Source organism: Hylobates moloch, unplaced genomic scaffold (assembly GCF_009828535.3).
Source record: "Hylobates moloch isolate HMO894 unplaced genomic scaffold, HMol_V3 SCAFFOLD_12, whole genome shotgun sequence".
Classification (NCBI taxonomy): Eukaryota; Metazoa; Chordata; class Mammalia; order Primates; family Hylobatidae; genus Hylobates; species Hylobates moloch.
This window is the reverse complement of record NW_026652287.1, coordinates 19815229-19840047: the sequence shown is the minus strand read 5'-3', so window position 1 is coordinate 19840047 and position 24819 is coordinate 19815229. Positions and strand designations below refer to the sequence as shown.

The 24819-nt window shown below is 52.9% G+C and overlaps 1 protein-coding gene across 1 annotated transcript in view; it reads left to right on the top strand.

The window, feature by feature from the left end:
* DTX1 (deltex E3 ubiquitin ligase 1) overlaps window positions 1-24819 on the top strand; it is a 42083-nt gene that overhangs the window by 15040 nt on the left and 2224 nt on the right. Inside the window, exons 3-9 of the mRNA XM_032168609.2 lie at window positions 5936-6617; window positions 21979-22040; window positions 22355-22516; window positions 22830-22891; window positions 23595-23753; window positions 23847-24008; window positions 24129-24218. Of these exons, the coding sequence (XP_032024500.1) occupies window positions 5936-6617; window positions 21979-22040; window positions 22355-22516; window positions 22830-22891; window positions 23595-23753; window positions 23847-24008; window positions 24129-24218 (1379 nt within the window). The remainder of the gene's footprint in view (window positions 1-5935; window positions 6618-21978; window positions 22041-22354; window positions 22517-22829; window positions 22892-23594; window positions 23754-23846; window positions 24009-24128; window positions 24219-24819) is intronic.

Genomic DNA, 24819 nt, shown 5'->3' with positions numbered 1-24819 from the left:
GACGCAGACCCTGTGGCCAGCACAGCAGGGGCCCTGAAGGCCAGAGTGGGGTGTGGTCTGCTCTGGGCCACCAGCCTGAGGCCCAGCCTCTTTCCCAGGCTGAAGAAACTCCAGCCCCTTCTTAGACCCATTGTTCTGGCTGAAAATCTAGGCCACGGCCACTGTGGAGGAGAAGGAGCATTTCCACCACTGCTCCCTTGGAAATCTTGAGATCGAAGTCCAGGCAGGTCACCAAGGAACCAGCTGCCCACCCCCTCGGCCTGGTCCATGGCCAGCCTGGTCCGGAGAGGCGGACGGATGGGCAGGCGGGCAGCGGCGGGCGCTGCGGGGTGCAGGGCCCAGCGGGGAGGACAGCAGCTGCCCTAATTACTCCCGCTCTCCAGGTTCCAATCTTGTTTCAAAAGGACTCCAGGGACACAGCCTTTAATAACTACCAGTAAACAGGCAGGAAAATCGATACCTGGTAAATAGAGCCCTGAAGAGAGGGAGGCCTGGGCTAGCTGGCCCTGACGGGCTCCCAGAGTCCTTTGCTGCAGAGCTGGTCCACGCTGACGTTGGGAATCCTCCTCCTGGCCTGAGGGTCCTCCCCAGGGACCCCTCGAAGCTTGGCCTCCACCCTGGGGGCTGCTTGCTCTCCAATCTCCACTCCCTCTCCATCAAGCCCAGACTTTCCTCTTTCCCATTCCTCCGAGTGCCAAGTAGGTTGCCCGTCTCGGTTGCAGATGTCTTCTTTGCACCAGGCTTTGTGCCTGGTGCTCCAAGCATAGTTGCATATCTGATCTAGCAGTCTTTGTCCTCCCAAAAGTCATCTACCAATGAGGATGACTAAGAACAAAAACAAATAATGACAGTGTGAGGACAGACATGCAATAAAAGACTGCTGCGTTTGCCAACTACAGCAACAGAACAGAGAAGCCCATGTTGGAGGAGATGAGCACTTGGAGGGCTTTGTTGGATGAATAGGAGTTCGCCAAGTGAACAAGGGCTGGGGGAGGATGAATGTGGGTAACGTATGTAATATCAGCCATTGTAGCTATATTCATTGAGTGCTTACTAAATGCTAAGTGTTCTGCTAAGCACCTTTGCCTATACATTGTCTCATTTTGTTCCCCCAGTAATTCTTTGGGGTAGATATTAATACCCCCATTTTATAGATAAGGGCACTGAGGCTATGTGTGGTACCAGCCAAGATTTGCACAAGACCTGAGAGATTTTTTTTTTTTTTTTGAGACAGAGTCTTGCTTTGTCGCCCAGGCTGGAGTGCAATGGTGTGATCTCAGCTCACTGCAACCTCTGCCTCCTGGGTTCAAGCAATTCTCATGCCTCAGCCTCCTGAGTAACTGGGATTACAGGCACGTACCACCACGCCTGGCTAATATTTGTATTTTTTAGTAGAGATCGGGGGTTTCACCATGTGGGCCAGGCTGGTCTCGAATTCCTGACCTCAGATGATCTACCCGCCTCAGCTTCCCAAAGTGTTGGGATTACAGGCGTGAGCCACCGCACCTGGCTTGACCTGAGAGACTTCTGAGTTGTTTGAATCACTTCGCTCTGCACCTCCTATCCCAGCCCCTCCCCTGCCGAGCTCAGGACTTGGCACACAGGGGAAGTTAAATAAGGTGGGTTCCCATTGCTTCCCTTCCTATCCTGCACATTTTTCAGGTAATACACTGCCTTCCCCTCACCAGGAGCTGAATGGTGGTACTTCAGGCACATCGGCCTTGAAGATCAGTCATCACAACCCCTCATTTTGCAGGTGGGGAAACTGAGGCCCTGAGAGGGGAAGACCAGCACACAAGAGCAGGTGGGAGCAGGATCCAGGGTTTTCTCTCTAACTCATCCCCTTCCGGGCCTGCTGTGGAGGAAGCCCCATCACCGGGGAAGAAATCAATCTGCACACACTCAATTAAAATGATAAATCAGGCATCAGAGTGAGGCTGCCCCAGAGATGCAGAGGAAGTTTTTGTCTGATTGGCTGGAACATGATAGGCGCCCAGGGACCTTATTTCCTGGGGCTGGGCTGCCAGTCCAACCTCTCCACCTCTTCAACCCCACCCCTCTCATATCAACAGCCATAGCTCCATGCCTCGATTTCTCCAGCTGTTGGGGCCTGTCCAGTTGGCAGGGCACAGGGCTAGTCTGTAGCTCTTGTGATTCTAACAGAGGAGAGGGCAGAGGACAAGCTCTTTCAGCCCTGAGTAGGGACACACCAGTGTGGAACAGTCTGAGTTCCCCTATCCGGTTGCAGATCCCTGGGCCAGGCACCCGAGGAAGATGCCAATTAACAATGGAAACGCCTTCTAGGTATTGAGGGCCTACTGTGTGCAGGCACTGTGCCAGGTGCTGGGAGTACAGCAGTGAGCAAAGCAGACAAGATCCCTGACTTCGCAGCTGACAGCCTAGAGTGAGGATACGCAGCATAAAGAATGCATGCAGACTGATACATCATGTCACAGCCTGGCGCGGTGGCTCACACCTGTAATCCCAGCACTTTGGGAGGCTGAGGCAGGTGTATCACCTGAGGTCAGGAGTTCGAGACCAGCCTGGCCAACATGGTGAAACCCCGTCTCTACTAAAAATACCAAAAAAATTAGCTGGGTGACACATACCTGTAATGCCAGCTACTCAGGAGTCTGAGGCAGGAGAATCGTTTGAACCTGGGAGGCAGAGGTTGCAGTAAGCCGAGATCATGCCACTGCACTCCAGGCTGGGTGACACAGAAAGACTCTCTCTCCCTCATATATATATATAGTCAGTCAGGTAATGCCAAGTGCCAGGGAGGAAAATAAAGCAAGCTCAGAGGACAGCAATAGGAGGGCTGCATTTTTAGATGTTTGAACACACACCTGTAAGAAAGAAGGGAAGAAATGATGAGAACATCTGGGAATGGTGAGGTCATATTCCAGGCAGAGGGAACAGCCAGTGAGAAGGCCCTGAGGCTGGACAGTGCCTGGTGTATTTGAGGAACAGCAAGGAGGCCAGGGTGGCTGGAACGGAGTGAGTGGTAGGGGGGAGGTAGGCAATGTCAGAGTCGGACAGGGCCCCACAATGTGGGATTTCGTTGTAGGTCATGGCGAGGACTTTGGCTTTTACTCCAAGTGAGAGGAATCCAGGGAGGATTTTGAGCAGAGGAAAGATGTGATCTGACTTGCATTGAGCAGGATCCCTCTGGCTGCGGTATGGGAAACGGATGACAGAGGCCAGTCATGAGTCTACTGCAATGGTCCAGGCAGGAGAGATAACATGGCGTGGACTGGGTGGTGTGAGTGCAGTGGGGAGCAGTGGTCAGATGTGGATGTGTTTGAAGGTGGAGATGACTGGATTTACTGACAGATTGGAGGTGGGATATGAGGTAGGAAGTCAAGGATGAGACCAAGGTTTGGGGGTCCAAGGAAGAGCATCTGGAAGGGTGGGAGCTGCCAGGAATTGCGATGTGAAGACTTCAGGAGGAGCAGGTTTGGGGCAGGGGAGAGCAGAGCTGAGTTCAAGGTGCCTGTTAGACCTCTCCAGGGAAGGGTCATGAACCTGGCTCCCAGGGGAGAAGATGGGGCCGAAGATGGCAGATTTTGGAATCATCAGAGTAGACACGGTATTTATCTCAATTGATCCTCTTAGCAACCCCACAAGCAACTGTTGCTATAGCTGGCAAACGCAGCAGTCTTTTATTGCATGTCTGCTTATGCCCATTTTCAACATGAGAAAACTGAGGCCCAAAGATGTTGAGTTGCCTACGCACAGTCACAGAGCTGGAAAGGCAGAAAGCCAGGACTCGAAGTGAGGGCTGTCTGCCTCCCAGCCCTGGGGTCCCACCCAGACCCTCTGCAGCTGTTCTCACTCACTCCTCCCCTAAACCCTGTGTGAGAGGGAAGGGCTGGGTCATGGATGATCACCCCTCTTTTTGAGATGGGGCCACTAAGGCCTGAGGAGGCTTAAGGGACTTTCCCGCAGTTGAGGAGAAGTCAAGTGTGCAGCCTTTCTGCAGGTGTGCCAAATGAACCCAGCAAAAGACTCACTTCATCAGCCCCAAGACACAGAGGAGGCTAACGGCTCTGAGAAGTCCTGCAGCCTGGACCTTAGGTTATCTCTGGTTAGCCCAGAGTTTCCCGTGGAGCCTTGCTGTCAGGGGAGCACGCAGAGCTTTGGCAAACACGAAGCTGTGGTTGGGAGTAAAGCCTCAGTGCCCTCCTTTATGAAAGGGGGCCCACCTGGCAGTCAGCAGGTGTTTGTTGAAGGAAGTAACAAATGAAACAAACAGATGAATGAAAATAACAAGCAAATGAAGGACAGGACCAATGCAGGGATGAGCACAAAGTGTGAATGAATTAAAAAAAAAAAATCCATTTGTGACCTAATGAAATCATTCATTCATTCAACAAATATCGCTCAAGCACCTCCTGTGTGCAGGTGCTGGGGATACAGCAGTAAATAAAACAAAATCCCTGACCTTGTGGCTATTACATTCTAGCGAGGGGGAGACAGACAGAAACCAAGATAAATGGGTAGAAAGTGAAGTATATCTGAGGGAGAAAATGGAGCGGGGAAGGAGAGAGGGGAAAGTTTGTGGGGGTGCACATTTTTAAATAGGATGATGGTAAATGAAGGAATATCTGAATGCCTGAATACGGGAGTGGGCTGAAGATGGAGAATACATAAAGGTATCAATAAAAAAAAAGCATAAGGGGCCCAGGGGCGGTGGCTCACACCTGTAATCCCAGCACTTTGGGAGGCCGAGGTGGGTGGATCACCTGAGGTCAGGAGTTCAAGACCAGCCTGGCCAACATGGCAAAACCCCATCTCTACTAAAAATACAAAAATTAGCCCAGCAAGGTGGCGCGTGCCTGTAGTCCCAGCTACTTAGGAGGCTGAGGCAGGAGAATCGCTTGAACCTGGGAGGCGGAGATTGCATTGAGCCTAGATTGTGCCACTGTATTCCAGCCTGGGCGACAGAGCAATACTCTGTCTGGAAAACAAAACAAACAACAAAAAAAAGTGGGGCAGGGCATGGTGGCTCACACCTGTCATCCCAGCACTTTGGGAGGCCAAGGCAGGTGGATCGCTTGAGCCCAAGGGTTCGAGACTTAGCCTGGGCAACATAGGGAGACCCCCATCTCTAAATAAATAAATAAAATAACATAACGTAATGGATGACTGCAGGCACGAATGAATGACCTAACGAAAGAATCAATGAATGAATGAATCATTGAATGAAGGAATATATGAATATGTGAACTAGGGCATGGATAAGTGAATGAACTAATGCAAGAATTGTTGAATGACTAAATGAAATAGTGCTTGAATTAATGAACTAAGGCATGAACAGATTGATGAATGAATCATTGAATGAGTGAGCGAACTATAATGAAGGAGAGGACTGCATGGGGCCTCTGTGCATGGCCTTGGTCTCTGTCTATGCCTGCCCCACCTTATCTGACTCTGGTCTGAAGAACCCCCAGGCCCTCTTTGCCCTCCCCTGCACCATCCAGGGCCTGTGATAACCTCCACTTCAGTGTCTGTCTTGGCCCTGGAGAGGTGGAGGGTGGGGGAGCCCTCCACACCTTGCTGGTTTCCTACCCCAGGCTATCTTGGCACCCCCACCCCATTTGGTGGCTCTCCCACCCCTATCCCCAATCTATTGACCACACGCCCCTGCCCACCTCTCGCCCCAGTGCTATGCGCTGAACCTTTAGCCCCGGCCCCCCTCACCCTGGCTCCCGCCTGTCCTGACCCTCCGGCGTGTGCTGAACCTCATGCCTGGGCCTTGACCTCCTTCCGCTCCGTGCATGTGTTGACCCTCTCCCCAAGTCTGGATGGACCCCTTAGAGGCCTGTGCTGACCCCCCAACCTACCTCCCACCCTTGCCTGGCTGTGACCCGCCCTTCCAGCTGCGCAGACCAACGCCCGCTGTGCTGACGCCCCCTCCCCATTTCGAGTACAGGCACCATGCGGCCCGTGCGGCGCAACTTCTACGACCCGTCGTCGGCGCCGGGCAAGGGCATCGTGTGGGAGTGGGAGAACGACGGCGGCGCATGGACGGCCTACGATATGGACATCTGCATCACCATCCAGAACGCCTACGAGAAGCAGCACCCGTGGCTCGACCTCTCGTCGCTAGGCTTCTGCTACCTCATCTATTTCAACAGCATGTCGCAGATGAACCGCCAGACGCGCCGGCGCCGCCGCCTGCGCCGCCGCCTGGACCTCGCCTACCCGCTCACCGTGGGCTCCATCCCTAAGTCGCAGTCGTGGCCCGTGGGCGCCAGCTCGGGCCAGCCCTGCTCCTGCCAGCAGTGCCTGCTGGTCAACAGCACGCGAGCCGCCTCCAACGCCATCCTGGCCTCGCAGCGCCGCAAGGCGCCCCCCGCGCCCCCGGTGCCGCCGCCGCCGCCACCTGGAGGCCCTCCGGGCGCGCTTGCCGTGCGCCCCAGCGCCACATTCACAGGCGCCGCGCTCTGGGCAGCGCCCGCCGCCGGCCCCGCCGAGCCCGCGCCGCCTCCCGGGGCGCCCCCACGGAGCCCGGGCGCCCCCGGCGGCGCGCCCACCCCGGGGCAGAACAACCTCAACCGGCCGGGGCCCCAGCGCACCACCAGCGTGAGCGCGCGCGCCTCCATCCCGCCGGGGTAAGACGGGGCCCAGGGGGAGGGGGTCTCTGTGTCGTCCGCAGGCAAGGACGAAACCCGGGGCTGGTTAGCCACTAGGGCAGGAGCAAAGATTACAATAATAATAATAATGACGATAAGTAATATCCAGCATCCACTAAATGTTCATTTTGTGCCAAGCATCAACTAAGCACCTTTACATGTTCCCAAGCATCTGTCTCCATGCATAAGGACCCTATGCGGTAGGTACCATCATCACCTCCAGTTCACAGACGAAGAACTAACTCCCCCAAGATCAGACAGTCCACAAGCGATGGGGCCATAATAGCAACATCAGCAATGGTGCGTGTTCCGTGTTTATTATTTGCTAAACCCGTTATACGTATCACCTCGTTTATTCTGCCAAACAGTTCTACCATGTGCATATTACAGATGGGGAAGCCAAGGCTGGGAAAGCTATGGTGCCTTCTCAGGGTCACCGGGGAAGGGTAGACATTGGAGCCCAGACCTGCCCGATTCCAAAGTCTGTGCTGTGTTGTCTTAGGATTTTTAGAGGGCTTCAGAGTCCATCTGTCCTTGTCCCAGTCCATGCCCACCTCACATGGTGGCTCAAGCAAGCATCAGCTGCTTGTCCAAAGTATTCCCCCATAGGCTGCACCTGAAATACCACAGTTACTCTGGGTTAATACTATGGTTTGCACACTGGGCTCCAGGGACTCCTGGGGTGACCTGGAATCGTGGGGGGTGGGGGAATAGAAAGCCAGGCAAACAAGAGTCTGTCTCTCTGCTCTTGTTTTAACCAGAGCAGCCCTTTTTGGAAACACTTTTATGAACTGGCTTTCCCAGCATGATTTTATTAAGGATGGGCACCCAGCTTGTATCAAGTTTGCAAATTCTTGGGTTAAGGTGTCCCAGGCCCCAGGATAGGGACCCAGTGAGCTGCTGTTGGGTGCCCACCCTGGACCCCAGATTCAGTCATCTGAGCAAAGAACCAAGCCCTGAGGGGTGGCAATAAGAGGAAAGATCAAAGACCTTGAACTTGGGACAGACCAGAAGAGAAAAGACCAGGGGGGTTTGGACTGTGGCCCCCAAGAGGAAGAGAGGGCACCCAAAACCAACTGTGCTTCAATCACTATGGCATGGCCGGTGGAATTGATAATGATGGTCAGAGATCACCAAAGCTCAGATCTGGATGTGACCTTTGGGGTCACTGCATCCAGGTCACCCCTTTTATTATGGGCAAACAAGGCCTGGGAAAAGGAAAGGTCAGGACCCGGAACTAGGTGGCCCTATTCACCTTTTGTCCCTTTGGGAGTCTGACTTCCTGGGTTCAAATCCCCTCTTGGCCACTTATTATTATTATTATTATTTTTGAGATACAGTTTCACTCTGTTGTCCAGGCTGGAGTGCAGTGGCACAATCTCCACTCACTGCAACTTCTGCCTCCAGGGTTCAAGTGATTCTTCTGCCTCGGTCTTCTGAGTAGCTGGGACTACAGGTGCATGCCACCATTCCCGGCTACTGTGTGTGTGTGTGTGTGTGTGTGTGTGTGTGTATGTATGTGTTAGTGGAGACGGGGTTTCACCATGTTTCCCAGGCTTGTCTTGAACTCCTGACCTCATGTGATCTGCCAGCCTTGGCCTCCCAAAGTGCTAGGATTACAGGCATGAGCCACCATGCTTGGCCCCCTTCTTGACCGTTTCTGAGCTGGGAGACCTGGGACGAGTCCCTCTCCTTCCTTGAGCCTCAGTTTCATCATCTGTCAAATGGGAGCAGATCTTCCCACCGTGTGAAAACGCTGTGTACCTGAACACAGCATCCACACTGGCAGTAGTTCAGCCATGGCTGTTAGGACTACTTTCGCTCTCCAGGAGGAGGGTTGGCATGGAGGGCGGGGAAGCTGTAATTTTCCAGGGACACATCACAGCCACTACTACCACCTGCCTGCCTCACCCTTCCCTTCCCCTTTACCTCCTGGTCATTCCTCTTGGAAGAGAGGGCCATGGGGACAAACAGAGGTGTGTCCCATATGACCTCAGCCTAGAGCAGGCCCAGTGCCAACAAAGAGGAGACTTGAGGGGGTCAAAGAAGACCCCTTGGGGAAGCCTTGTCCAAAGCTGCAGGATAGACTCACCAAGATCTCAGGGAGATCTCAGGGGGCTGAAGTATCAGTTATGGCCCCTTATAGACAGCAGCTGGGCTCTGGCTGCCTTACAAAAAGAGGGGCTGGAGGTCCCAGAATGACAAGAAGAGTGGGTCCTATAATGACAAGCCAGAGGGAGTGTGGGAGGGGACAGAACCAGGAAAATTCCAGGGACCTCTGCAGTAAGAATTTGAGAACCTTCTCTCTGGGTAAATTTATTGTAACCCACAAGAAGACTGGAAATCAGAAGGTTAAAAAAAAAAAAAAGAAATCAGAAGGTGGTAGCCAGAATTTTCTTGGAACAGAAAGAATAGAATGGAATAGAATAGAATAGAATAGAATAATAGAATAGAATAGAATAGAATAATAGAATAGAATAGAATAGAATAAATAATAGAATAGAATAGAACTAGAATAGATTGGCATGTGTAATACATAGTAAAAATAAGAATTGTTACATGTAGCCTGGGAACAGTGCCTCATGCCTGTAATCCCAGCACTTTGGGAGACCGAGGTGGGCAGATCACTTGAGTCCAGGAGTTCAAGACTAGCCTGGGAAACATAGCAAGACCCCATCTCTACAACAATAACAAAAAATTAGCCAGGCAGGGTGGTGTGCTTGTAGTCCCATTTACTCGGAAGGCTGAGGCAAGAGGATCACTTGAGCCCAGTAGGTCAAGGCTGCAGTGACCTATGATCACACCACTGCACTGCAGCCTGAGAGACAGAGCAAGACACTGTCTCAAAAAAAAAAATTGTTCCATGAATGTTTTGCATCATTTCTGTATATGTTTAATAGGTTGCGAGGTGAAATGAATTTCTTAGTCACTGATGAAATATTTGAGGTGGACGTAGTGGCTCACTTTGGGAGGCCAAAGTAGGTGGATCACTTGAGGCCAAGAGTTCGAGACCAGCATGGCCAACATGGTGAAACCCCATATCTACTAAAAATACAAAAATTAGCCGAGCATGGTGGTGCACGCCTGTAATCCCAGCTACTGGGAGGATTGCGTGAAGCCAGGAGGTGGAGGTTGCAGTGAGCCGAGATCACGCCACTGCACTCCAGCCTGGGTGACAGAGTGAGATTCCATCTCAAAAATAAAAATAAAAAAATAAAGAGAGAGAGAGATTTGAAAGCTACTATTCTAGAGGAGGCTGAAAATTACTCAGCTTTCATGGCCCGGTGTTAATTCTCTAAATATGTGCTGTGGGTGTGTATTCACAGAGCTGAACAAGACAAACAAGGCCTGTGTCCTCCCAGGGCACACAGACAGATGGGGAGACAGACCTACAGCAAGCAAAGAGTAAATGAAGATGATCTCTGGAGTAAGACAGAAGTTCTGGGGAGGTAGTGGGACAGGGTGGTGTAGGAGTTCAGGGAAAATCCCTCTGAGGTGGCCAGATGTGGAGAACAGCTGATCCAGGCAGAGGGCACAGCATGAACAACTTCAAGGGGGCTCGAAGGGCATGGCGTGTTCAGGGAAAGGCTAGAGGTGTGGGGAGGGCTGGAGTGTGAGGCGCCAGCAAGAAGGGGAAGGGCACCCCAGGCAGGGCATTGCAGGTGCAAAGGGGTGGAGGTAGGAATGAATCCAGAAGGTTCTGGAGACCACCGGGGGATAGAGGCTCCCTTCTGGGACAGTGGGGGCTGAGATTTTTTACCCCAAATGGGGGTACAAGGCCAGGTTGGGTGGCCTCAGGGAAGCCTGGGCTTGGTGCTGCCATCAGTGGGGAGCTATAGAGTGTGCTTGAGCTCTAGAGAGCTGTAGTGAAAAGGACGTTTTCTCTGTGGGGGTGCGGATCATTAAACATATCCTCCTCTGACCTGCCAGAGCTCTCTTGTCTCCAGCCACATGCCGCTCCCCCACAGCCAACATCATTTCTCCTGCCCCTCCCCTTGGGGACTGTTTCTGACCCTCCCTGAGCCCAGACATTGGCCTGGAAAACAGAAGATGTGGGGTGGGGGAAACTTCTCAAGAACTTCCTCATCCCTCCCCACCCATTCAGATTCTGCCCAGCCTCTCTCCAGCCCCTCTAACTGATCCTCCCCAGCCAGACAAGCCCGGCTCAAAGTCCCCAACCCTCCATCTCCAAGAAACCCGCTGGGAAAATCTCTCTGGCTCTCAAGACCAGTGGAGCCTGTTGCTGGGGAAGGGGAGTAGGAGGAAGGAAGATAGGGGTGGCAGACCCTGGCTTCTCCTGCCTAAAGCTTTCCATTGCTGAGACAGCTGAGGCCCAAGTGCAGCCTATGAGGGGAAAGGGATGGAGGTGGGGGGGGTCTCTGAGGAGCCAGGCAGACAGGTCTACCCACTGTCACCCTCGTCCCCAAACCGCCTCCCAGCCCTCCCCACCCTGGTCTCTTTGTTTCTGTGTCTTTGTTTTTTGTTTTTAGAGACAGAGCCTCACTCTATTGCCCAGTGGCGCAATCACAGCTCCCTGCAGCCTCAAACTCCTGGGCTCAAGAAATCCTCCTGATTCAGCCTCCCAAGTAGGTGGGACTACAGGCACGCACCACCACACCCAGCTAATTTTTTTAAATTTTTTGTAGGGACAGGATCTCACTATGTTGCCCAGGCTGGTCTCGAACTCCTGGCCTCAAGCATCCGCCCGCCTTAGCCTCCAAAAGTGCTGGGAATTATAGGCGTGAGCCACAGCACCTGGCCTGTCTCTATGACTTTAAGTCTGTATTAGTTTGCTGGGGCAGCGGTAACAAAGTAACAGCTTAAACCACAGAAATGTATTCTCTTTTTCACATTCTTGAGACTAGAAGTCCGAGATCACGGTGTCACAGGGTTGGTTCCTTCTGAGGCCTCTCTCCTGGGCTTGTAGATTGCATCTTCTACCTGTGTGCTCATGGGGTCTTCCCTCTGTACCTGTCTGTGTCTTAATCTTCTCTTCTTAGAAGGACATCAGTCGTATTGGATTAGGGCCCATCCTAATGCCCTCGTTTTAACTTAATTGCCTCTTTAAGGACCCCGTCTCTAAATACAGTCACATTCTGAGGTCCTGAGGCTTAGGGTTTCAACACATGACTTCTGTGGGACACAGTTCAGCCCATAACAATGTGTCTGTGTGTCTCTCCTTTTATAATTTACCAATACTTTTTTTTTTTTTTTGAGACCGTCTTGTTCTGTTACCCAGGCTGAAGTGCAGTGGTGCAATCTCAGCTCACTGCAACCTCCACCTCCCAGGTTCAAGTGATTCTCCTGCCTCAGCCGCCCAAGTAGTGGAGATTACAGACACCTGCCACCACACCCAGCTAATTTTTGCATGTTTAGTAGAGACGGAGTTTTGGCATGTTGGCCAGGCTGGTCTCGAACCCCTGACCTCAGGTGATCCACCTGCCTCGGCCTCCCAAAATGCTGGGATTATAGGCATGAGCCACTGCGCCCGGCCAATTTGCCAATAATTTTAATGGCAAAAACCGCCATTTCTTTTGCAACAAACAATATCTCTGTGTGTTTTGGCCTCTTTCAGTCTTTCCATATCTCTTTGTAGCTCTGTGTCTCTCTCTCTCTGTCTCTGTCTTCTGCCTTTTCCTCTTAGTCACTCTTCCCTTCCCTGGCTTCCTTCTGTCCACCCTCCTTCTCCCCCCTCCTGGACCCAAACAGATCCAGAGCCCTTTACAGGTTGGGTGACCTTGGACCCACTTGAGGCTTGGCGTCTCTAGCCTCAGTCTCCCTATCTGTCAGACAGAGCTAAAACCACCACCTCTCACATAGGCAGACTCAGCAAGGATCAGCTTGCAAGGGAGGTGTGAACTCTGCAGAGATCTTCAATGTCATTCTCACCTCCATCCTCATCTCAGCCCTGGATGGGTAACAGCGAAGGAGGCCCAGAGAGGGGGATTGGCTCATCTAGGGTCACCCAGCCAGTGGGGGCAGAGTATCCACCTGGCCAGGGTTTTTTCCACTTGCCCCTGTAACAGACAGGGCGGGGAGCCAGCTGGCAGCCTGGGCCTGGGGGACCTGCGGGGGTGGGGAAGATCCGCCCTGTCCCTTGAGGGGTCAGTGTCCAGTGCGTTGGAACACAGCTGTGGAGCAGAGGAACCATACTCAGAGTTTCCACCCCACGTGGTGGGTGGGAGGACAGTGATAGCTGCGGGCCTGTTTCCATTTATCCAGCGCTCCCTATGACCCAGGCTCTCAATATCATGGCTTTTTGTGTGTGTGTGAGATAGGGTCTCACTCCATCACCCAGGCTGGAGTGCAGTGGCACAATTATAGCTCACTGCAATCTCGACGTCCTGGGCTCAAGCAATCCTCCTGCCTCAGCTTCCTAAGTAGCTGAGACTAAAGGCGTGCACCACCATGCCTGGCTAATTTTTTATTTTTGTAGAGAAGGGCGTCTCACCATATTGCCCAGGCTGGTCTCAAATTCCTGGGCTAAAGTGATCCTCTTGCCTTGGCCTCCCAAAGCACTGGGATTACTGGCATGAGCCACTGTGCCTGGCCATTTACAGGCATGTCTCTCTTAATTGTCACAGATACTCAGTGTGGCAGGTTCTATAATCCCCATTTTTCAAATGAGGAAACTGAGGCTCCAAAAGACTAAGACATTTGCACAAGGTAACACAATCAAGACTCAGATTCAAAAACCCAAGTTGACCAGCGTATTGGGGATGCCCCATCTCCAGCCAGCCTGTGCTGTCTTGGATCATGGTCCCAGAAGCCCCGCCCTGATTCCCATGTGACCCTGCCTGAGCTCATCTCCCTCTCTGGTCTTCAGTTTTTGCATCTGTGAAATGGGACTGGCAACACAGGCCCATATAGTCCATCATGAAGCCAGATGTCAAAGCACTTGGATTTCTCAGGCCCGTACCCTTTTTTTTTTTTTTTTTAGATGGAGTCTCACTCTGTTGTCCAGGCTGGAGTGCAGTGGCGAGATCTCCACTCACTGCAACCACCTCCGCCTCCCAGGCTCAAGCAATACTTGTACCTCAGCCTCCTGAGTATCTGGGACTACAGCGCACGCCACCAACCCGGCTAATTTTTTATGTTTTGTGTAGAGATGGGGTTTCACCATGTTTGCCAGGTTGGTCTCCAACTCCTGACCTCAAGCAATCCACCCACCTTAGCCTCCCAAAGTGCTGGGATTACAGGCGTGAGCCACAGTGCCCAGCCAGGCCTGCACCCATTTTAAATCCACCCTTGTCCCTCCCATCTCTATCAGATTTGTACAACATTGCCAAGCTGATAGTTCCTAAAGAGATGTCATTTAAGTTTCCATACCTTTGGTTCTTAGTTGAACCTGAGAACTTTTTCCTGTTTACTGCCCATGAGTGGTTCCTTCTTTTGCCAATTACTTGTGTATTTCTTTGGCTTATCCTTCTCTGGAGCTGTTTATTGCTTCCTTATTAATTTGCAAGTGTTCTTCCTGCATTAAGGGCATTAACCCTTTGTCTCCCATCTTTTCTGTAGTTTGCTGTTTCTTTTTCCTTTCTTTATAGCATATGTTCATCTGCTTTTTAATTAATTAATTCATATTTATTGAATAACTTCTGTGTGCCAGGCACTGTTTGGGGCCCTGAGGACACAGCAGTGAACTAAACAGACAATCCTTGCTCTCTTGGAGCTCACATTCTAGTGGGAGACAAACACGAAACAGAATAAATTAATTGTAGAATATGGTAGAAAGTAGTAACGGCTACAGAGGAAAAATATAGGAGAGAAAGGATGATGGCCGGGCGCAGTGGCTCACGCTTGTAATCCCAGCACTTTGGGAGGCCGAGGCGGGCGGATCACGAGGTCAGGAGATCGAGACCACGGTGAAACCCCGTCTCTACTAAAAATACAAAAAAAAAAAAAAATTAGCCGGGCGTGGTGGTGGGTGCCTGTAGTCCCAGCTACTTGGAGAGGCTGAGGCAGGAGAATGGCGTGAACCCGGCAGGCGGAGCTTACAGTGAGCTGAGATTGCGCCACTGCACTCCAGCCTGGGCGACAGAGCAAGACTCCGTCTCAAAAAAAAAAAAAAAAAGGAGAGAAAGGATGTAGGGAGTGACGAGAAGGAAAGGCCTCATGGAGAAGGTAATACCTTCTTGAGCAAAGGTGGAAGGAGGTTAAAAAGCAAGGCATGGTCCAGGCACAGTGGCTCACACCCGTAATCCCAGCACTTTGGGAGGCTAAGGTGGAAGGATCACTTGAGCCCAGGAATTTGAGACCAGCCTGGACAACATAGTGAGACTCCATCTTTACAAATTTTTTTTAAATTAGCGGGTGTGGTGTCGCGTACCTGTAGTCCCAGCTACACAGGAGGCTGAGGTGGGAGGATCCCTTGAGCCCAGGTTGCAGCGAGCCAAGATCGTGCCACTGCACTCCGGCCTGGGTGGCAGAGCAAAACCCTGTATCAAAAAAAAGCGAAAGAACTGGGGGAAGAGCATTCCAACGTTCCAGCCAGCAGAACAGCGTGTGCAAAGGCCTGAGGCAGAGTGGGTCTGGGGTACCTGAGAAGGCCAATGTGGTTGGAGAGGCTCAGGGCAATCGGTGGGAAAGAAGTAAGAGAGGAAAAGGCGCCAGGTCACACAGGGCCTGGAAGGTTGCGGTGAGGACTTTGGCTTTTGCTCTGCCTGAGAAGGGAACCAGCAGGGCTGTGCGTTGGGAGAGACGGGTGTGACTGTTTTAACAGGTTCACTCTGAATGTTGAGCATAGACCGGGCGGGGCTGAAGCAGGAGGCCAAGGGCAAAGGGACTTTGTTGTGGTGGGTGTGTTTTAGGGTTTTCCTTCCTTTTTTTTTTTTTTTCTTTTTCTTTAAATTTCTTGCAGTGATTTTATGCTTTTATTTAAAAGAATCCACATTTTCTTTCTCCAGATCTTCCATAAGTATTACATTTCAGGGGTATGAAAATGTTAAAGTATTGACAGGTACACTGTGAAGTCAAGGACCTCACCAGGCCCCTGGCTGCCCACCCTCCCCCACTTTCCTGCCCCGCTAGCCACTGGTGTGCAGTGACTGTCACCCCGCCTCACCGCTGCTGCAAGGTCAAACCAAACACTCCCCCACCCTGCCCCCCACCTGAAGCACTTCCTGCCCTGCTCCCTGGGAGACCAAACCACACACACTCCTGTCTGCACGTGGCTGCCCCGGGCCGTGGGAACAGCCGGTCCTGCCCTCCCCTCCCCTACCTGACCGGTCCTCCCTGCCCCCAACCATCTCCTCCCGTTCCTTCCCCCGCAGAGAGCTGGGCAGGCTGGAGGACCAGGAGGGTTGAAAAGAGTGACCCCGCAGCCCCCATACCTCTAGAGAAATCTGAGCCTGCAATACCACTCACCCCTCAAAATGTCTTCCGAGGGGACTTTTACATCCTTTAATCTCTAGAACATGGAAGTAAGGGGTCTAGAAGACAGAAGTAAGGGGTCCCATTTCACAGAGGGGACACTGAAGCCCAGAGAAGCTCAGAGGTTTGTCTAGGCAGACAGAGGTGCTGGGGTAAGGAAAGGGGAAGTCAGGACCCCAGACAGGGGCTGAGGAGGAGTCCACGGGCACCTGGTCCCCTGGGCTTGCAGTGATGTCCTTCAAGTCTCTGCAGTGGGGGTGGCGGCAGGGACTTGGCCCCAGGCTGTGTTCCCCAGGACTGTGGGGGGAGGAGGGGGAGAAGGCAGCTACAAGGCAGAGACAGCCCTGAAAGTGGGGAAAGGTGACAGGCTCACACCCCTAGAAAGGAGAAATGGAGAGTGCGGGGGGTCCCTAAAGCACTGTTCAACTTCCTTCTCCCCATAAAGTGACATCCTCACTTCTGCCCCCTCCTCACCCACTTGGCCCCAAATGACTGAGTCCTGAGCCTCCTGGGGCTCTTTGGGGGCTGCTGGGTAAGTGTGAGGTATCCCGAAGGGGGCCAAGGCCAGTGGGGGGCCTGGAAACTAGCATAAGAGAAAGTAACAAGTCTAGGCCTGCTGGGGGTTGGAGGGGAGAGATAAGGAGACCAGACTTTGGAGGAGGGAGGGGACTTCACTGCCCTAAAGGGAGGATCAGTTGTCAGTGTGGTCTCCTGCATTCCATGGTCCTGGACCCCTCTAGGGGACAGTGAGAGGTGGCCAAAGCAGGCCAGTGGATCCACTTAGACAGCCCTGATCTACCCTGCCCAGGCCTGAGCCAGCTCCAGGATCCAGGTCAAAGACTTCAGCCCACCTGTAGAGCAGAGGGCCTCAAGGCTGGCTCACCTCCAGATGGCTCCATAGACCAACCTGGCGGGGTCAGCCCTGGCCCCTGACTCGGAAACTCCAGGACCCAGTGCCAGCTGCACCACCAACCAGCTGGGTGACCTTAGTGAAGTCATTTCCCTTCTCTGGACTTCAGCCCCATCATCTGCAAAATAAATGACAAATAGAGTTCATCCCATGTGCCATCTCTGCTCCAGGGCTGTGACTTCCTAGAGCACTGTGTTGAGGAGGATTCCGAAGTTGCATCTTGGTTTAGTGGTAAGGCATGCTGAAATTGATTAGTAATGCCTGCCATGGGTGCTGGGAGGACAGTAGTGGTATGCACTCATATATTTGACATTCCTGCTCTAACTTTGTCCGGCAGAAGAGGCAGGGGTGGACCAGATCACACAGGGCCTGGTCATGCTTAAAGAGGGATAGCATTAGGAGATATACCTAATGTAAATGACGAGTTAATGGGTGCAGCACACCAACATGGCACATGTATACATATGTAACAAAGCTGCACGTTGTGTACATGTACCCTAGAACTTAAAGTATAATTTAAAAAAAAAGACTTTATAATGTCAGGTCGTGATTAGTCCTATGGAAAAAAAAATTAAGTAAAGTAAGGACAAAGATGGGCTTTTTAAAAATAAAGTGGTTGGGGCCAGGCACAGTGGCTTATGCCTGTAAACCCAGCACTTTGGGAGGTCGAGGAGGGAGGACTACTTGACCCCAGGAGTTCAAGTCCAGACCAGCCTGGGCAACATAGCAAGGCCCTGTCTCCTCAAAAGTTTTGTTGTTGTTGTTGTTGTTTAAGCTGGGTGTGGTGGTCTGTGCCAGTAGTCCCAGCTACTCAAGAGGCTGAGGTGGGAAGATCACTTGAGCCCAGGAGTTCAAGACTGCAGTAAGCAATGGTTAAGCCACTGCACTCTAGCCAGGGCAACAGAGCAAGATCTTGTCTATAAATAAATAACTAAAGAAAGTGGTCGGGAAGGTGTCTCAGATAAGCCGACATTTGAGCAGAGACCTGTGCTAAGTGAGGGAGTGCACCATGCGGATATCTGGGAAGAGCACCTCGGGAAAGGGTCAGCAAGTGCAAAGGCCCTGGGGCGGGAATGTGCCTGGCATGCTTGAGAAAGAGCAGAGAGACCAGGGTGGCTGGAGCGGGGTGGGAGAGGGGTGAACACATAGGAAATGAGGTTCAGAGGGTAGATGGGGGCCAGATCAGGAGGCCAGGTGTTAACCATGAGCAAAGTGGGAGCTGCAGGAGGAGTGAGAGCAGAGGACAGATGGGATCTGATGTGGGGCTGGGAAGGGCAGAGAGGCTTGCATGGCAGTTGGGCCCACGCCTGCCTTCTGGTCAGAGTACATTTTGGGGAGGGCCTGAGGGACTCCTCAGGTCCTGTGCCAGGTTGGGCCCCCAAGAAGGCAGACCTAGGGGTGAAGGCTGGCTCCCCTTCCGGGAGGCCCGCAGGCAGCGGTCGCTTGTCCAGGCAGGAGGATGTTCTCACTGACTCGGAGGAAACAGCGTGTCCCACATCAAAAGGGGGCCGGGCGGCTCCCACGCTCAGGGTTCGTGGGAACTCTGCTACCCTGGGTTCTCGCAAGAGGCCTGCAGATAGAGAGAAGCTGGAGACTACCTTGGGACTGTCCCCCAAGCTCACTGATGGGTAAATAAATAACAGTCCCACCGTGACATCCCACTCACAGTGCTCTTCCCAGGAGCAAGACTAACTTTTGTAATCTAGGGCTATGTGGTGTTTAAGGGGCTCCAGAAATTTTAGGGCAGCTGAGATCTAAATCCTTCCTTTCCTGGAATACCCTCTGTCTAACTCCTAGACCAAACACTCAGCAAGAGCAGGGTTACCCACTGGGCCAGACTTTGGGCATTATGTAGACCTGCGGTAGCAAACTGGCTATGCTGATTGATAGAGGCTGCCTGGAGAGCTGTACTGAGGACTCTGCTAAACTTGAGAGAGTGCTGTGATGGATTAGTGATGTCTGCCATAGGTAGGAGACCAACCAGTGGTGGTATGCATGCTAAATATTTTTCTTTCCACCCATTTTATAGGTAGTCCCGGAGAAAAAAAGAGATACTTTCTTCTTGTGAGACAGAAAGGAAGAAAGAGGGGTGAGGGACACCTAGACTTAACCAGGGTGTCTGCACTAGAGGTGCTTGAAGAATGGGCAGGAAAGAGGAGAAGCTTGAGGGAAATGCCTCTATGCATTCCTATAAAAGTATAGAGAGGGAGGAATTTAGAGTGGTGACAGCTGCCCCCCTCAGGAAGGCCCTGGAGGATTATGACAGACTCTGAGAAGGGTCAAAGGAATACTCAGTGCCCCTCTTCCTGGGGCCCCCCCGCAGGGTGCCTGACAAGAAAATCAAGACACCTCCACTCTCATCCCTGCACCAAATGATGAGCTTTACATGTTTTAACACATTTAACCTTCACAGGACTCTATCCCCATTACAGATGGGGAAACCGAGGCACAGTGCTTTCTTCCCACCTCCACTGACCAGGTCCTGGGGGACCCAGGGTACCTGCCATCCCATCCTGCCTCCCTTGGGAGCTGTGGTCATTGACTTCAGTCACACCAGCGCCTCCTCAAGGGGCTCAATCCAGATGTCTGCTCCAGACCTCTCCACAGCCCTCAGAGGGGTCTGGGATGGGAGTCCTGGCTACGTGATACTAGCCTGTGTAGCTGAGCAGCCACCAAGTGGGGGCGTGTGCGCTGTACCTGTGTGCATTTTGTGATTGTGCATCTGCATGTGTGCAGGTGTGGGCCTCCCAGGCTGTCTGTGTGTCAGTGTCGGGAGGTGTGGGTCAGAGCACGTGCGCATGTGTCCTTGTGTGCAGTGAGTCAGCGTGTCCTCCCGCGCCCCCATGCATGATGTGAATCAGTACGCATGAGTTCTTCCCCACAGGCAGTGCGGAATCGCGTGTCCGTGTGCGGATGGCAGGCCGTTCTGCAGGCTGCAGCGCGCCGGGTGCTTGTGAGGGCTGAGCGCATGCTCCTCTGGGTTTGCTGCCCACTTTTACCCAGCTATGTGCAGCTGGGGAGAGGGGCGGCAGTGGCAGGTGCGGTACTGGTCTACATGAGCCACTGTCTCTTGTCCAGTGGAGTATCCTTCCAGGGGAGAGCTGCGTGTGCTTCTGTGTGTATGTGTGTGTCCCCATGTGTGCACGAGTCTCTGTATGTAGGTGTGGGGAGGCGTTCCCTGGAATATGTGAGTGTGTGTATATCTTAATCCATGTATGTTCTTGGGGGGTGTGCGCTGAAGTGTGCCTGTGTGTATCCATATATATGTGCAGGGTGTGCATTCCCTAGTGTGTGTGGTGTGTTCCCCAAGTAGACAGATGGGGAGGGAGGCTCCCTGGTATGTGTGTGTCTGTGTGTGCATGTATCTGTGGTGTACTCCCTGGGTTGTATTTGTGTGTCTGTGTACTTAAACGTGTGTGTAATGTGTCCCGGGGAGTATGATAAGTCTGTGTGGTCTCCTCCATGCATGTGTGTATATTTGGATCTGTGGATCTGTGTGGATGCTGTGTGCCCTGGGTGTGTATGTCTGTGTGTCTGCACCCACTGCAGCAATACCCAAGCCTGCCAAGGGCACCATTTGCTTGAAGATGCTTTCTGGTGCCAACTGTGCCTGCCAAGGACAGGTGACCAGACAGCATTAGACAGGCTGTGACCTGAACAGGCATGGCCAGAGCCAAGGGGGCTGCTGCAGCTCCTTCTCCAGCTGTCACTGCTCCCAGCCCTTCCTGCCCCCTCTCCCGGCACATCTCCCAAGGCCTTCAGGTTGCCGCCTGGATTTCAGAACACCCCTCTTCATCAGAACATATCCAGCCTGGGTTCCATGCCCATCAACAGCAAGACACCAGTTCCCCTGCATAAGCAGGTGCTGAAGTCAGGAGGACTCAGGCAGACACACTGTACACATCACCACAAGCTCTCCTTCAGTCCTCCCAACGACTATAAGTGAGGTGTTAATATGCCTGTTTTACAGATAAGGTAACTGAGGATCAAGAAGTTAAGTGACTTGTTCAAGGTTGTCACTGCAGCAGTTTTGTGGTTTCCTCTCTAAGATGGAGAGAAGTTACACCAGGACTTAGTGCCTGAGAAGCAGAGAGGTGAAATTACTCGGCCAGGATTGCACAGCTGACAGTGATGATACTGGTGGCTGTGCTTTTAGTATCTGTTAGGTACCAGGAACTGTGCTTGGCCCTTGACACGTATAATTTCACGGAATCCTCACAGCAGACAAAAAAAAAAAAAAAGGTACCATATGATCCCCATTTTACAGACCACCCCTTACAAGAGATGATCTGTTGTGTGTCACCCAACTCATTAGTGGTTGAACTGAGATATGAAAGCAGCTCTGGCTGACTCCAAAAGCCAAAGCTCTTTTGAGGGCCAGGGAAGAGGAGAGTCAGGATACCTTTTCCTAGGGGCTCTTCATTTGAAGAGAGGATAGTACCTTGTCACAGAAACTGACATCAGTAAATATTCCAGAAGAGAAAAAAAATTCATCACCAAATGCTTTTGAAAACCTGGACTTATCATTGTTAATGATATGTTCTTATGCAGGGCTTGTCAGAGCCTTTAATATGCTCAGATATGTTGTGCATTTCAGAGAGGGAGACAGTGACGTGTTCCTAACTTACTTGATTCCTGAATCCTTCTTTCCTGGAACGTTTTATGGAAATTAATAATGCTACATCTAACAAGCTTTGAGAGATGCTAAAATAGCTACACCACTAGTAGCTGGGTTTCAGGCACAGCGGCCAACGAAAGGAGCCCTCAGAGCCAAAGCGCCCTCTCGAGGGGGGAGCCGGCTGTAGGGTAAGGAGGGGTCTGCACTAAAGTCTAAGGGTGCATCCCATTGGAATCTGGGCCGAGGTCCTGGCCACCCCTGCCCCATAATAGGATGTCAGAGTAGAAAGAGAGTTCCTGGAGGTAACTGCAGTTGGCAAAGAGAGGTACAAAGAGGCCAGGGTGTGTGGCCCAGGAGCCAGAGACAGAAGGCAAGCCAGGTCCCATGACGTGGCGTCGGGGGCTGGAGTCCAGCCGCGGCCTCTTCTCTTCTCCCCGCAGGGTCCCCGCGCTCCCGGTGAAGAACTTGAATGGTACTGGGCCGGTCCATCCGGCCCTGGCAGGTGAGGTCTGGCCCAGGGCGGGAAAGAAGGGCGGGGCCCACTAGGAGGCAGCCCCGCCTGTCACCCGGTGACCCCGCCCCCGAGATGGGCTGGTGGGCGTGGCCCGGAGGAAACGCCCCCTTCCACTGGGCCTAGGACACAGGGTGGGCGTGACCCGCAGAAGGCCCTTCAGGGGCCTTCAAGGGGCTGAGTGGGTGGGGCCCAAGAGCGCAACCCTCCCACCCACCCGAGGGCGCCGGGATTCCCAGGACCAGTGGTCGGGGGTCTGGGCGGGGATGGCGCCCCGCACTGTGACTGCGCCCCCTAACCCCCAGGGATGACCGGGATCCTGCTGTGCGCGGCCGGGCTGCCGGTGTGCCTGACGCGGGCCCCCAAGCCCATCCTGCACCCGCCGCCCGTGAGCAAGAGCGACGTGAAGCCCGTGCCCGGCGTGCCCGGGGTGTGCCGCAAGACCAAGAAGAAGCACCTTAAAAAGAGTACGCCCTCCGCGCCCTGCCTCACACGAGATGAACCCCACTAAGCCTTGACCACAACTCTGTGACCCCTGGTCTCCCAATTTATTCTTAGCATTTACGACCTCACCTCCATTGCCTGATCTCAGCTCCCCTTGCCCTGGTCCCATCTTTCACCAGCTCCTGTTACAGCTAACCTCCAGCAACCCCTGACCTCTGACCCTGGCCAACCCTTGCCACCCTGACCCCTGCCCTCTGACCCCTGACCCAGTTCTGAGCCAAGCCTTCAGGGACAGACTCTGGGTGCCCTCAAACCCACCCCGCTGTGTCCCTGCAGGTAAGAATCCTGAGGATGTGGTTCGAAGATACATGCAGAAGGTGAAAAACCCACCTGATGAGGTGAGGGGGGATGGGGGGGCAGGGGGAGGGCCCTAGTATGGAGAGGACAGGAACCCTCACCCCTCCTCCTGGGTTCTGGGTGATACAGAGCTCTTCTAGTTTGTTCCTTTCTTCACTTTATGAGGTTTTTTGATGAATAGAAATGCTTACGTTTAATAGACTCACATTTATCCATCTTTTGACGATTGAGTTTTTATGCCATTTTCACCCATGTTTTCCACTAAATGTTTTTAAGTTTTGTTTTTGATAGTTAAGCCCTTAATTCACCTGGGGGGTGGTGAGGGAGCCATCTTCCTCTGTGATATATCAGAATTCAATATATGGGAAGGGGCTGGGTGCAGTGGCTCATGCCTGTAGTTCCAGCTACGTAGGAGGCTGAGGCAGGAGGATCTCTTGAGCCCAGGAGTTTGACTCTGCAGTGAGCTATGATTGCACTGCTACACTTCAGCCTGGGCAACACAGCCTGTCTCTTAATTAAAAAAAATAATAATAATAGAAATAAAAATAAAATAAAAAACGAAGAAGAAGAAAAAAAGAAAAGAAAAGAACGTATGGGACAGAGGGTGTGTCCTGTCTCCCTTTGCCAAATGGGTGCCAGAGAAAGTGTGGTCTGCTGCCTACGGTGACCCGCCAAGGGGCAGTGCTGACCCAGTAGGTCCCCTGCCCTCCCCAGTCCTCAGTCTCCCCTGCTGCCCACCTGCAGGACTGCACCATCTGCATGGAGCGGCTGGTCACAGCGTCAGGCTACGAGGGCGTGCTCCGGCACAAGGGCGTGCGGCCTGAGCTCGTGGGCCGCCTGGGCCGCTGCGGCCACATGTACCACCTGCTGTGCCTCGTGGCCATGTACTCCAATGGCAACAAGGTGGGTTGGGCAGGACAATGGCTGAGGAGTGCGCAGGGAACAGAGTGGGGTTGGAGGGGTGCTGGGAACTCACTGCCAGCCTCCCCTGCCCAGGATGGCAGCCTGCAGTGCCCCACCTGCAAGGCCATCTACGGGGAGAAGACGGGTACGCAGCCGCCTGGGAAGATGGAGTTCCACCTCATCCCCCACTCGCTGCCTGGCTTCCCTGATACCCAGACCATCCGCATCGTCTATGACATCCCCACAGGCATCCAGGTGGGCTCCCCTTCTGCCTCTCTGGCCCCCAGCCCCCACTCCCCTCGACTCCTCCAGATGCTCCTCCACCCTGCCAGCACCTGTTCATGGTCTCAATCCCTGTACTGTCCCTCCCTGCAGGGCCCTGAGCACCCCAACCCCGGGAAGAAGTTCACCGCAAGAGGATTCCCTCGCCACTGCTATCTACCCAACAATGAGAAAGGCCGGAAGGTGGGTGCCCAGCCGTGAGGGCACGGGAGATAGGTGCAGGCAGGGGCTCCAGCAACCACTGGCCGGGGCCTGTGGTCCCTATCATTCCCAATCCCTGCTCTCACATTCCTCCCAAAAGCAGCACCCGAACAGCGACGACCACGGCCACCTCCTTCACACATCTTATCTCCTTTCCTGAGCCGCGGAGGTCAAGGTCCTGACCCCATTTTATAGACAAAGACAGAAGGCTTCAGAGAGGGCAAGTCACTTGACCGTGATCACACAGAAACTAAGTGGCGGAGCTGGGATTTCAGCCTAGGCAGTCCGAGCTTTCACCACCACCCTACAGGTTGTCTGATTTCACTTTCTGCTTTTCAAGAGCACCAAGAAATCCAGATTTTCATGGGAAATCTCTAGGCTTTTGAATGTTAGTAACTAATTTACAAGTGGCTCTTTAATACAGTGTGGAGTCCAAACTAAATAGAGCAGAGAGCTGCCAGATGCTTTCTTCACCCCAGAAAAAAACAGGCAGGGCCGGGTGCGGTGGCTCATGCCTCTAATCCCAGCACTTTGGGAGGCCAAGGCGGGCAGATCACGAGATCAGGAGTTTGAGACCAGCCTG